The sequence below is a fragment of the Myripristis murdjan genome, chromosome 7 (genome assembly GCF_902150065.1).
Source record: "Myripristis murdjan chromosome 7, fMyrMur1.1, whole genome shotgun sequence".
Classification (NCBI taxonomy): Eukaryota; Metazoa; Chordata; class Actinopteri; order Holocentriformes; family Holocentridae; genus Myripristis; species Myripristis murdjan.
In genome coordinates this window covers 4,011,069-4,025,645 of record NC_043986.1, presented here as the reverse complement: position 1 = coordinate 4,025,645, position 14,577 = coordinate 4,011,069, and the positions used below count along the sequence as shown (strand labels likewise).

Genomic DNA, 14,577 nt, shown 5'->3' with positions numbered 1-14,577 from the left:
AGTTTCAAATCATAGTCTGCAACAGTTACATAGGCCTATATAGAAATTAGGATGATTTGCTTATTTCCTGATTCGATACTTGGATGTGGATTTCAATATATGTTTTCATTCAAAATTACAGTTTATTATGATTTTTTCTTTGTTTATTATGATCAAATGTGGCTCATTGAATCCACAAGAGTCTCAGCTTTCCAGTCAAAGCCAACTGATGCAGGCCCAAGACTGTTTAGGCCCCAGTCTGCACAAACACACCATTTTACAACAGGCCACAAGAACACAGTTGAAATTGATTCAGTAATAAAAAAAAGATGTGGGGGGGGGGAAAAAGAACCCTGATACTTAATTGAATCCATTTTTCCCATGTTTATTAAAGCTTTTTTGTTTCTTCTGAACTTCTAAAGTATTGGAATCCTCTGCCGCGCGGGAAGTGACGCGTTACAGGTTTCCACTTTGTGCAGAATAAACAGAAGAAGAAGAACTGGGTGGTTAGCACGAGCACGAACGGCCGGGTGCTAGTTTCAGTCCCTGCTCACATCCTCGTCTATTTCTAGACTCTCCTGCTATTAGTGTTTCTCTTCCGCCCTACTTTCTCATTTCTCTCCCTTCTCAAACACGCCGTCATTCTTCCATTTCACTGCTCCGTCTCTCTCCATTTTCCCTCTTTTTTTTTTTCTGCCTTCACTTTCTTTCATCGGGACACTTTGCATGCATTTTCTCTTGTGTCCTGAAGCGCACTTTTCTCCTTAGTTTGTCTTCCTCTCACACACATCGGCCCTCATCGTCTCTCCTCATTCTCCTCGGCACTCCAGCGTACCTCTGTCTAAGTGAATGCTTTCCTCCAGCGCTTCCTGTCTTCTCTGTCGCTCTCTCTTGTCTCGTTTGCCTGAGGTCACTGATGTCTCCGGATTTGAACAGTGAAACCACAGGGAGGAAGGCTGTCAGACTATGCAGGGCTTTTAAAACGAGGGTTATCCAGGGGCAGGACAGGAATGAATACAGCCTTGATACCAGAAAGGCTGCACTTGAATGTGATTTCATTTTTTGTGATCATTTTTTTTAAAAACTTCCTTATCTTACATCATGTGAACATAAACATGGACAATTAGCTTGCAGCCATAGAGCATCTGATAGTAATTCACAGCTGGTATAAAGGGAATCCACAATGCATAAGCAGATTAATAAAACAGATAATTTATTGTCACTTCCTACTAAAGCCCTGTAGGCATCAGTGAGTAAATACTATACAATATGTGATAAATATGAATAAGTAAATGATAACGTCCTAGTTATAGTTGACCTGTGACTTTGAAATGTCGCCAACTGGAAAAAAATCAAAAACAAAATCATGCGGGCGTACTAAAGATTTCAAACATACAACATACAATACAACATAACATACAATCAAAATCCCTGTATTTTCAAATTTGAATTTTTGGTTGGAAAAAAAAAAAAAAACCCACCTTATTCTGACTGGTAAATGGACTGCATTTCTAGGGCATTTTCCTACTCTGCCGACCCCTTTTGCAGCCAACAAAGTTGTTGACATTCATAAACCACACAGCTGATAGACTGAATGATTGACTGATTGACTGTGGAAAGCAAATGTTTCCCCTGGGGACTATTTTCCGTGGCGGAGGGAGCATTTCACACCTCCCCCAATTTCAAGTCATAAAAACGCAACTGTGCCGCTGCTTTTAGGAAAATTAATCTGGACGAGTTCATTACGGTGATGGATGCTCGTGTGAAGAACATTTGAAGTCTCTGAAAGTTTGTTTGCAAATCTTAGTGGAATGAATGGAAACCAACGGCTGGAGGAAAGGGAGAAAAATAATATTGCAGTTCTGAAATATGCCTGCTTACTTTGGGGAAAGCACAGAAATGTGAAGTTTATACACTTTGTAGATAATACACTCAATATGCCAAATCACTGGTGTGGACCTTCCTTTGTAAATACAGAAGCTGGCAGTAATGCTAGGCATCCAGCTGACCTGTGTATGTATTTTTTTTTTTTTTTTTTTTTGTGAGGTACGAAGTGACAAATGGATAATTTCCTCAGAGAGGAAAGACATACGGGATAGGTTGGTTTTGGCTATGTTTGTTAGTGCTAATGGCTGTGGGGTCTTTGAAGTTGAGGCCCCTCGGCCATGGCGACCTCTCGACCCCGCCACACACACTTTGTCATCTACAACCACGTGAACGAGGCCAGCCCTCCCCCTCTCCTCTCTGCAGGGGTCCGCTAACTTAGACTAGGGGGAGGAGATGAATCTTTTGTTGTGTTCTAAAAAATTAAAGACACTCTGATCCCGTTTTCTAAGGTCAAGTCTGAATGCTGGTCAGAACTGTCAGAATAATCGCAATATTGCACTACCGTGTCATCGACAAGCCAACCGCAGGAATGGTGAGCAACTGCCACAGCTGCTATATTCACGTTTTTCAGTGTTTTCCCTGGCCTTTAGGATGGCCTGCGTCAACCTGGCAACAAGACTTTTCTCCTTAGTCTGTGAAAAATTATTATAGAGAAACAAGGTTTTGGTTGGACAGCAGCAAAATATGTTATTCTAACAGCAATTCCTCTGTTTAATTTACACGTTCAGTTTTTATTTCACACCTTTGGCAATATAAATGCCCTTTTCCCATGTCAATAAAGCCCCGGTGAATTGAAATGAATGGAGATTGCGTGTGTACACATGCATGTGTGTCACATCACACTTTTTTTTCTTTTTTCGAAAAAGTAAAATGACTTTTTATTTCTCTGATTAACCACTTTGATCTCGATGCCGCCGGTCCCTCTCTTCATTCACTCTGTAGCTCGCACAACCCACCGCTGCTCTCTCTCTCTCTCCCTCTCTCTCACTCTCTCTCTCTCTCCTGTCTGACCTGATTGTGGTTTTCCAGAACATCAGCCAAAGCAGACCTACTAGACTGTGACCAAAATGGCCGCATAGCTAACCGAATGATAACCGAAGAATTAAGCTTATTCATGCAGCTCTAAAATCACGATAAATGAAGTAATCACCACAGGGGAAAGTCCTTCCACGCGGCGACCTTAAGGCTGATTTTTAATTTGGGTCTGTTCCCATTTTGTCTAAGGGGAAAGTTCCCTTTTCTTTTTGAACAAAAGGATAAGCAGAAAGTTGTTGTTTTTTTTTTTTTTCACTTGTCCAAAGAAGTCTGACGGATTATGTAATGCCCCCTCTTTTGCACTAAAAGATAAAAGCAAACATTAATTTCGCTCCTTTGGCCAGGGGGAAGTCCACTGGATGTTTTATACAGACTGGTCAAGTTAACATGAAGCCAGGAAATTTCAAAAGAATATTTTTCTTTTTTTTTTTTTTTCCCATTTTGCTGTTGAGCTAGATCTTAGTGCTCATGATGTCCATTCCATTGACCTGTGTGTGTGTGTGTGTGTGTGTGTGTGTGTGTTTTCTCCTCCTTGGTACCAGATTATTTAGTGTGTCAGAGCCTCAGACAGGCTGACATCTAAGCTCTAAGTGTTGAAAATGGGTTTTACCTTTGAGTATTTATAGATGTGTGTGCTGGTATTTGAATGTGTGTGTGTGTGTGTGTGTGTGTGTGTGTGTTGGGGTGGGTATGTGACCTTATCATTCGCAATGTTTCCAAATAGGATAGTTGGGCAAAGAACCATGTCTGGTGACCTTCATGAAGTGTGTGTGTGTGTGCTCCAGTTTGCACACAGAATAAATAATAATATAGAATAGTGGAATAGAGAGACGCTCAGAACATCATAACCCAAAGTATATTGCCAAATTTAAGACAAATTTTTTATTTGTAACACCTGTTTGTTACTAAGTGTTGTACCAAACAACAAAAGACACACAGTAAATACAGATTAACATTGTGTATCTATTGTTTTTAAATACATTTTAAGATTTGAGACGAGTTGTATTTTTGCTTCTGCATCAGGATGGCAAAGTCTTTTTAAAAAGGTTAAATTATCAATTATGTTAGCTGAAACTTGACATGTCTCAAACACAATAACCAGAGGTTTTGTTTTTTTTTCACTATGCAGTGACAAGGTTGTTTTTTTTATTTTTTTTATTTTTATTTTTATTGCATGCATCCCTGGATAAATATAGAACAGGGTCACCAACTGTTGGCATCATATCTGCTTTACAAGTAAATGCAATTAAATTTATTGTCCCATAACTTTTAATTTTCTGATGTCTCTTTGCTCATCGTTTAGAGTTTCAGAAAGTTAATTTTCTGTGTTCAGTCAGAGATGCGATGGTTTAGTCTGCTTTATGCCTATTTTTCTTTAATGGGTTTAAAATTCCAATTGAGATAACAAAAGAGATCTTAGATTTATCTTTCTGGAACGTGCAGAAATCCAAATCACGAACTGTGCCCGTGCATGTGTCCTTTCATCGCTATGAGAAAGTTGCCATGTTTTCCTTATCAGAGCTGATTAGTGCCGGCGGTGTGACCTCGTCTTGATAGCAGTGTAGGTCACCGTGTTGCAGACGCTTATTTTTCTGATTATTTTTATGGCGTATCTGCCTTCAGTGTGCAGCACAGACATAAGAACATAAGGAAGTTTATTGTCATTGTCATTTCTGCAACGAAATTGAGTTTGGCACTCATACAAGCAGCAAGGCACAAGATTAAAAGATTAAAAGTACACACAACATGAGACAATGGGTAACACCCATTGACCCACAGTTTCCTCAGTTTTGCTGAGTCTTTAGTGTTTACTGTGTACCCCCCCCCCCCCCCAAAAAAACAAGAAACAATATAAAATAAACAAGAAACAATATTAATAAGTTAATAAGAGCAATATTCTTCAGATTTGTACTCATTGACCCATCTATATTATATCAATCTATATCAATAGAATAGGCTCTGGTTGTGAGTAACAGCGGCAGTAGTGCTTTAAACGCTCGTGTGGGCATCCATTCGACTTGGACCGGGATCAGAAGAGTACAAACGCACCCATCTTCGCCACTGGTGGGTGACTCAGGCTGTCGTGCCGTGCATTTAAAAAAACGCTGATATTTTCACCTGTTTTTCAGGCGGCTACAGCCGACGCAACATGAATTATTTACTTCACTTACAGAGGTCCAGGTGTGATTCTCCTCTGTTCTCTTCCTCTCTCTGTCTGCGTTTGGATGGGTGCGGGTTTTGAAACGTGACGTTTAATTATTTCTGTTGTGATTTTCTTTTTTATTTTGAAAATGTATTTAGCATGTCGTGGGTCGGGTGCTGCGCCCCGCCAATAGAATGACAGGGGAAACACTGAATGTATTTTGCTTCCATCTCTCTGCCCTACTCTACTCTACTTCAACGCTGTTGTTTGTACATGAAATGTGCAGGCGGCGCGCACGCACTCTGAACTACGGTAGCCCAGCAGGGAACGTTTGTGGCGGATATTGAAGATAAAACTGATTTTCATTAAAACAAATCGAGGTAAAGTACAAATTCGAATTAATTGATAAAATCGATTTATTGCCCAGCCCTAATGTGCCCCAAATATATTAACATAATTAAGAATACATATCAGGGTATGCAATGCCAAGTACTCCACCAGGGATGCGCACAAGATAAAATAGATGTGCTCACCGGAGTAAAACAGGGCTGCCTTCTTTCCCCCTTCCTCTTCCTCCTATGCATCGACTGGACCATGAAACAAACAACCCACAATAAAAAGACTGGCATCCAGTGGAGTCTCACAGAACAACTCGAGGACCTCGACTTTGCAGATGACATTGCACTACTTTCACATACCCACCAACAGATGCAGGACAAATCTCAACTGCTAGAATCAACTGCAGCTGGACTTGGACTCAAAATAAATGGATCAAAGACAAAACTCATGCGGATTAACAATAAAAGCATGAACCCCATAACCATTAGGGACCAGACTCTGGAAGAAGTCAACAAATTCACATACCTGGGAAGTGTAATCTCTGTGGACGGTGGGACAGAAGAGGATGTAAAGGCTAGAATAGGTAAAGCAAGAACAACTTTCAACATGTTAAATAAAATCTGGAAAACCAAAAATATCTCACTCAATACCAAGATGAGGATCTTTGACTCCAATGTGAAGACCATACTGCTGTATGGGTCAGAAACCTGGAGGACCACCAATGACATCACCAATAAACTGCAAACTTTCATCAACCGCTGCCTAAGACGCATCCTTGGGATCTTCTGGCCAAATACAATCAATAACGCTGACCTGTGGGATCGCACCAAACAAGAAACCGTAGAGGACCAGCTGATGAGGAGAAAATGGAGCTGGATTGGTCACACACTCAGAAGAAACAAAGCAGCAATAACAAAACAGGCTTTGACATGGAACCCACAGGGCAAAAGAGGCAGGGGAAGGCCAAAAAACACCTGGAGAAGGAGCACAGAGCAAGAAATGAAGAGGAAGGGACTGACGTGGGCCCAGCTAGAGAAGATGGCCCAAGACAGAAAAGGGTGGAAACGTTTCATCAATGGCCTATGTTCTGAAAGGAATATAAAGGCTAAGTAAGTAAGTAAGCCTAATGTGTAAAGCAGCGATCCAACAGGAACGTCTGATAAAACTGCTTTTTTATGTCTTTTTTTGTTTGTTTGTTTGTTTGTTTAAAGCTGCTTTGAGTGATTTCTGGCCACTAGAGGGCGTTGAGAGCTCAAACTCCTTTTGCAAAGAAACAGTCAGTTCTGCCTCCGTTTTCATGGCAGACAGAAATGAGGGGTACTTTTCACTCTCGCAAGGCTCTCGTTGGATTACTTGGATTATTTTGTCTCGGGGCTCCAGTTTGAAAATGTGGTGGAGGTGCAGACTTTCAGCTACAAGGTGGCGCTGCTTTGAATGAACAGAGGCTCTCACACCACCGATCTGGATGAATCTGGATCTGTTTATCTGCAGAAAGTGACGTCTCAGAGGCGCTTTGAATGAAGGTGAAGTGGGAGGGGTAGAGCGCCGGTTTTATACCGTAGGGGGAGGAGTGGGCGGAGCTTTGTTTCGGGCTGGAATTTAATGACAAAGAGAGAAAAGAGGTGGAAAACAGCGACTTGGTATTGGTTTATATAAATCAAAACTCCAAAAGTACAAAAGTCTCCATAAAGCACTGGTTAGTTTCTGCTTTAATAGATCCTGAAATCTCTCTCTGCAGATTCAATTTTTTTTATTTTTTTTTATTTTATTTAATCTGTAATCTGTGGATACTGCTGAAAAACTGTGAATTTCCTGCGGGGTGAATAAAGTATCTATCTATCTATCTATCTCTATCTATCAATAACAAAGCTTTTTTAACCTCGATAATGTGCTAGCACCATCCTATTATGGTTTTGTTCTACCTGGCGGTGAAAATTTAATTGGTTTCCTGTTAAAGGTGATAGTTATTAACCACATGAAGTTCATGTTGACCCGAGTTTGAACAGACACACTGCACAGCTCTAACAGGCTCACTGATTTGTCATAATTTCCTAGTTGTTCTCTGAATAAAACTCCCATTGGCTGCTATTGGCAAGCAGATCATGGAGACCTTTCAGCTATGTAACCTCCCACGATCTCACACACACACACACACACACACACACACACCCAGGGAACATTGACAGGCCTTACAGTATGAGCTGTATTTTGCAATCTTTGCACCATTTTTTTTTTTTTTCCATTTTTGTTTTGGAAACCAGTGGAAGGCGAGGCTGATAAAACTGTGCTCCCGTCTCGCTGTTTTCACTCTGCAGCTATCAGCCAACGTTTAAAAGAGAGACGGACGGACCAAAAACGCTCCAAATTATGTGACGATTTCATCCTCAAAGAAATTGCCTTGATTTGAGAGTAAAGAGTATCACTGGCTGGTTTCGCTCCACACTCACCAGTCTCCTTCCCTTTTTTTTCTTGTGTGTGTTGTCTTGTTTTTACAAGCCCCGTGCATGGCATCACCTCGTAAAGATGGCTCAGTGTGCCATCCTGATTTTGTTTTCTATCTCTTGCTGTAAAGTATTGAAACGTTACTGTCCAGGCATGCAGAAAGCTGCCTTAGGCCTCATCATATTACACAGATACACTTCATACATAATCAAGAGTGGTAAGACCCAGGGACGACTCTTTCAGCTTGTTCAGTGTTTTCTCCCTTTCTTACTTTTGTTCTTTCATTCTTGTGCTTGTTAGTGCGAATTGCCCCCGGCCCATCAGCTTCATCAGGTTTTGTTTTTGCTTTTGTTTTTCAAGGGACAGCGCACATTGCATCACTTTTAAAAAGAAAATGCAAATCTGCTAGGGTTAGACAATTTTCGGCTGATTGTGAAATTTGACTTTTTTTTTTGGTGTGTCATAAATACCAACCAACCCACAAAACAATTACTTGAAGACATGCCTGCCTGAAAAGCTGAACTTGTCTTGTGTCTGCATTTGTCTCTGTGTTTTTTCAAAAACTCATATTGGTATCAGTATTGTTGCATGTGGGAAGATAATTGGAATGTAATTAATAGCCTTAAAATAACATATTATTCCATCACTACCAAAACTGGCAAATTTTCATCAATAAAACTTTTATTCAAAATTCTCCCTCTCCGCCTCTCCCACTTGTTGCTCTCTCCTCCTCCAAACTTCTTTCTTTCCATCACTGTTTTACACTCCTCCCTCTTTCTCACTCCTCTCCCTCTTCCTCTCCTCGGCTCGTATCTCCAGCTTGTCAGTCACGATGCATAACACCGTCCTGAGAGACAGGCTAGACGATGCTCGCTTAAGATTGCGTCTGTATTAAATAACCTGGAGAGGCAGGGCTGTCACAACCGGTTTGCCTCACGGTCTGTTTGCGAGACGACGTTATTAGTCGGCTAGACCAATCCGAATAAGTTGAGCGTGTGTGTGTGTTTGTGTGTTTTTGTGTATAGAAGTACAGTACATGACCCTTGCTTTTGCAACCATTTGGTTCCTTAAACGTCCCAGCTCGTTGGTAGTTGTGAAAAGGGGAAAGTTTAGATGAGTTGAGTTTCACAACTGGGTGATAGTTCCACCAACCCGAAGCGTGGGCCGGCACAAAGTGGAGGAAAGGTTTGTGTGTGGGCCTGCATAGCATCAAACCGCCTCTTAGTGATTGTTTCTGGTTGTGATTAGTGTGGTGAAGATGAGATGGGTATGTTTGTGCTTGTGTGTGCGGGGGGGGGGTGACACAGTTTCATGTTAAAGACAATACACCTGGTATTGCAATGAGTCACTTGCAGATGCTCATGTTCCATAAGCATGCTGTGGCTGCTGAGGGTGACCATTGTTTGTTGGTTAATAAGTGTTTTGTTGTTCTGTTTGATGTTTATTCCAGGGAAGGTAATGAGCCTGGCGATGAGTTGACGGTGACCTACAGAGAGCTGCTCCGGAGGGTCTGCCAGTTCGCCAACGTCCTCAAGTCCCAGGGTAGGTCGACGCCGCGGCGATTTGCACCTGAAACTGTTGTTCTCGATGGTGGATGGAACACAAAGCGGGAAATCAGCACTACGCCTTCATCGACTGTGCCAGCAGAAGGGAACCAATCTGCAAAAAATAAAAGCCTTGTTCAGACCGCCAGCCCAAGCCTGAAACACAGCAAAAAACACACAATGGTGGCGTCATATCCAGAGTGTCAGAAATGTGGAGGGGGGAGGGGGAGCTCAAGTAACTGCAGCTGGAAACATGGCTGCTCCGACGCTGATGCTGTCCACTGTGACGCAGAAACTCTCCCCAGTTTGACAGATAGATGATATGAAGCTGAAGATGATGCATGTGCATTTCCATTCTGCAGCTTTCTGTTTTGCATTTGAAAAACCTGCCACCAGGTCACCTCAGCAGCGATGCAGGTAGATTGGTGTGTTCAGGCACTGTCAGGCTAACGTGATGGCTCACCAAAAAAAAAAAAAAAAAAAAAAAAGTGTGGAGAGTCAGTCCTGATGATCACATTTAGAAATGAAGTAAGTCTCAACAAAGCCACACTAACAGCAAGTACGCTGGACGATAATGGCCAAAGAAATAGTCTATTTTTTATTTTTATTTTTTTACTTTTCATGATTCATGATTTTAATCCAGATTTTTCTCATTTTTCACTAATTGCCACTACCAGCTGATGGTAATCTTTGCAGGCTGGTGATTCTTGCATGCATTTCTGGGCATGCACTGTGTTCGAGCCCCTTTTTTCGACAAGCAGGCTCCCCTGCTGAAGTGCCTCTGAGCCTGACATCCAGGACCTTATCCCTGCTGTGTTGATGTTTTCTTGCACACCTGTCTTCATCTGTCGCCCTCTAACCCGTCTGTCCCCTCTGTGTCTCCAGGAGTGAAGAAGGGCGACCGTGTGTCCATCTACATGCCCATGGTGGTGGAGCTGGTGGTGGCCATGCTGGCCTGCGTCCGAATCGGAGCCGTGCACTCCATAGTGGTGAGTTCAAACTGCACAGCGTAAACTAAAGAGCCTGCACAGGACATGTAGTGAAACTGATGATACAATATCTAGATGGGACTGTGTACACATTTGGCTGCTTCGCTGTTGTCTTCTATCTGAGCTTGTCGTATGAGCGATGGATAAAAGTAGATTATATAAACTGGAGCTTCTCTCTTCAATCAAGCGAATGCCTCCCTGCACATAGCACACATTTGTAGACTGTGTGAATTTTTGGCTCATCCAACCAAAGATATTTTTTTTAGCTTGTCAACCTAACAAGAGCATGATAATGGCTAAAAATTGAAAACCTGATTTTTTTTTTTTTTTTTTTTTTTAATCATTTTGTGTTAATCGTTACCATCAGTGACTTCTGACATTGAAGTGACAGTAGATATTTTAAATGAAATGTAGTGTTTCATCATAGCCAGTGTTATATAGTTAGATGTAACGTGGAAAGAAAAAAGACAATATGCAGTGATGCAGCTCCTCCTCAGACCTCCTCTTCAACTCCTCGCCACTTTAGCTTCATTCAGAGCATCTTGCAATCACACATTCTGCAAACAAACACAGACAAATTTCAAATGAGTCACGTGAGTGTCTTTTTTGCAGCATTCAGCACTGCGACGACAGAAAAAGTTCATTCAAAGCAGCTTAGCTTGTAGCTGAAGGTCTGCAGCTTCACCAAATTTTAGATCAGAGACAAAATAATGCAAATTATCCAACATGAGTCTTGTGACAGGGAAATGTATGTCATTTTCATTCCATTTTTTTAGCCTTTAACATTTGGTTTTGTACCGCCAAGCTGCCTTGAACCCAGAAGCAGCACTGACTCTGTTTGCAAGCGGAGGTTGAGCTCTCAACGCCCTCTAGTGGTCAGAAATTGCTCAGTGCAGCTTTAACCCCCTGAACCCCAAAACCCGCGGGCGGGATAGAAAGACATGTATTTTTTTAAAAATCGCCAAAATTCAACCGTTTATCATAGCTGGAAGCTTTAAAAACCTATTTTTTCGTCGGAATTTGAATTTTCCGACGGTCCCTGAATGCAACATGTCCGACGTCGGTTTAGCGGTAGAAAAAAGGACGAAACTAAGGCTAAAAAGGCGATTTTCATTCGAATAATTTTATTATACATGCTTCATTCAACAATTCGCCAAAAAATAGTCGTTTACTCAATCCAGATCATTCAAAAAACAGAAAATTCTGCAGTCTTCAGCGGATCTGAGACATCTTGATTGATTCAGGTGAGCCCAAAAGTCGCGTTACAAAAATTCACTGAATTTCAGTGTGTTGGCAACAGTAGTAACATGGAAGGGCACAAGGCAGTAAAAACGCCTAAGTTTATACAGGTTGGAAAAATGTTAATATTTCAGAAAATACATCATGTGAAGCCCTACTTTTTTTTTTCCTGGATCAGTGACACTTGTGGGCACCTGAAAAAATGTTCTGTACATTTATTCCAGTTTTTCTCGATTTTTGTAAAATAAATTATCCAAAAAAATCAGTTTGCCCTTTTTATTTTTTTATTATTTATGGCACTATAACTCTTTCATACTGTGTGAAAGACATTTTTGAATGGTTTCAGGTGATAGCCACAGCTGTGCTGTTTCCATAGAGGTGCAGCAAAAACAAGCCCACAGTGAGCCAAAATGTGAGGGGAGCAGAAAACACCCCAAAACTGCACCCCAAAATCTGTGTGCCACGACTTCCCATTCCTGCCTTTAAAAAGCACTTTTGTCGTCATCATATGCCCCATTTTACACCATTTTTTCCTGTGCATTTCCCTGTGCTCTCTTTCTGTTTCTGACTGTATTTCTGTTTTTTGTGCTGCCAAATCCAGTTTGCAGGTTTCTCGGCTGAGTCTCTGTGTGAGAGGATCATGGACTCGCAGTGTTCGCTGCTCATCACAGCGGGTAGGTTGTAAAAAAAATAAATAAATAAATAAATAAATATTAGTACAGGAATAACTAGAAGGCCTGAGTCAACATGATGACAGAGCTGTGAAATATCCTGTCAAGTTCTACAGAGATATAATACTAAAATACAGATTTAAAATCATACTGACATTATTTTGACAGATATTGCAATGCGATTTTTACATCACAATTTTCATTTTCACTGAAAAACCTGTTGACATTCTGATTTTTGGCTGGCATCTGTCCCAACAAACATGTTTTATTACATCTGCTGTATCTGATTTGCAGACCCTAACATCTCTGATGTTCTGTCATGCGTTTTACCTTTTTATCAAAATATCGCAGCTCCTGTGATTTGGATACTGCACTTCACCATGTTGTGAATTTGATTATATTTTGATGAATTGTTCAGCTCTGGGAAACACTGAATCCCTACCAGCTCTGACCTCCCTGTGAGGGGGGAGAAAAGACTCATATTTTATTTGGCAGATGAAAAAAAATAAAAATATATGTATGGCATGTTAGAAAACACACTGTAACACACTGGAGAAAATCATGTAGTGGACAATCTGTCAAGGGAGTTTGCACATCCAGACGGCTAAACGAGGCAGCAGGCGGGTCGGCCCGAGCGACGGAGCAGCTTGACGTCTTCCTCAGCGCGGCGGCTGTCAGTCGATGTCCGTGGCTGTTCTGCAGGAGTTTCAGTTCGACCTCTCTGACCGCGCTCAGCCGAGCTGCGCGGCTCAAAGCGAACGGCCAGAGGAGCTGCTGGCCGAGACAAAGTGCCAAGTTGTAAGCAGTAATCAAAGTCTTATTAGCTGGATTATAGTGTCTGGCGATATGGCCGTTAATCCCCTGGGTTACTGGCTGGGCTGTGCAGACCCTCTGTAGATACACGCAAGCACACACACACACATGTACACACTCACACTGAATGCACATACTCTCATCCAAGTTGTCCAACACATCAGTATTGTCCACACACACATATGCAGTTCCACAAGTGTGCATACACAGAGCCTCTCAGAGACACACACACACACACACACACACACGCGTTCTCACTCATAGAAGTCCTGTAAGAGGATCATAGCGTATTTAGCTGGGGGCCTTTCATTGTGACTGGCAGTGCACTCACAGGCTTTTATTGCCTTGTAAAAGAGTGTTATAAGAGGGTGAACAGTGAAACGGAGCTAAAATCTCTGCAGGGCCTCATTCAGTTTCACTTGGTTAAGGTGTGTCGCCGCTCTGAACTGCCTGTATGAAACAGCAGGAGGCTAAATACCGGGCCGGGCCTTGCAGAAAAAATTCCTCCTGTTTCTCTCACACTTCACAGTTTACATTTTAGTCGTTGAGCTGATTCTGATGCAGAGCGAATGACAGAGAGAGTGACGGTAGAATAAAGTTCCTGGGTTCCTGATTCCTGGATCACCAGGGTTCGACTGATCGTGCAAGCCCCCTCATCATCACCAGCATGTAGTAAACAGGACCAGTTGTTCTAATTAGGACAGCAGTTAAGGTGCTTAATGCATTAATTAGCATATTATTATATTTCTGTGGGTGCAAATAAACTTATTAAATAAACTATTTTTCCTCATTAATATGTAAATATTTACTCCCTGGAGCTCCAAAATCTATTCTAATAATTAAATAATCGGGGATGGACCGATAGATCAGCCGAGTGTTGCTATCGGCCAGTATCAGCCTTAAAAAGAGGTTTCGGTATCTGTCCAATATGATTTTTACAGCTGATATGAATACAGCTGAATGTGTTTTTTAAGTCAGTGAGACTAAAATACATGCTGGTATTAGTACCTCCTGTTATGAGCAGATACTGATATCATGTATTGGTAGTGGCATCAAAAAACACATTATTCCATCCTTATTGATAATCTGCTCTGTACGGTAACCTGTGATGCAAGGTGTTGTTTCCACAACAATATGTACACACAAACAGAGATGCCACCATGAGTCCAAAAATAAATCCGAGGGAGATGGTAGTGAGGTTTTTTTGAGAATTTGCCGCATATGAAGGAGTGTTAAGACATTTTTTTTTATTTCCTGCAGCCGCCTTGCCTTGCTTGAGACGTTTTAAAAACCCTCTTAGTTTAGTTTAGCACACATTTTGATGCAAAAGATGCAAAATGGTGCGTACTGTTGATTCTGGCTGTTCGCAGGCCATTAGTCGCTGTATTTCAACCTCATAAAATCTGCAAAGTGGTTTCCTTTATAGTGAACATCTGTGTGTTATGAGTTAGTTGAATTGTTTTGTCATATTAATTTAAAAGGTATTTCTGTTTAAA

The 14,577-nt window shown here is 41.5% G+C and overlaps 1 protein-coding gene across 1 annotated transcript in view; it reads left to right on the top strand.

Annotated features, from left to right (window-relative positions):
- The window catches only part of LOC115361831 (acetyl-coenzyme A synthetase, cytoplasmic-like), a 47,046-nt gene that overhangs the window by 8,373 nt on the left and 24,096 nt on the right, over positions 1-14,577 (top strand). The window contains exons 3-5 of the mRNA XM_030055494.1: positions 9,276-9,367; positions 10,255-10,358; positions 12,199-12,271. Of these exons, the coding sequence (XP_029911354.1) occupies positions 9,276-9,367; positions 10,255-10,358; positions 12,199-12,271 (269 nt within the window). The remainder of the gene's footprint in view (positions 1-9,275; positions 9,368-10,254; positions 10,359-12,198; positions 12,272-14,577) is intronic.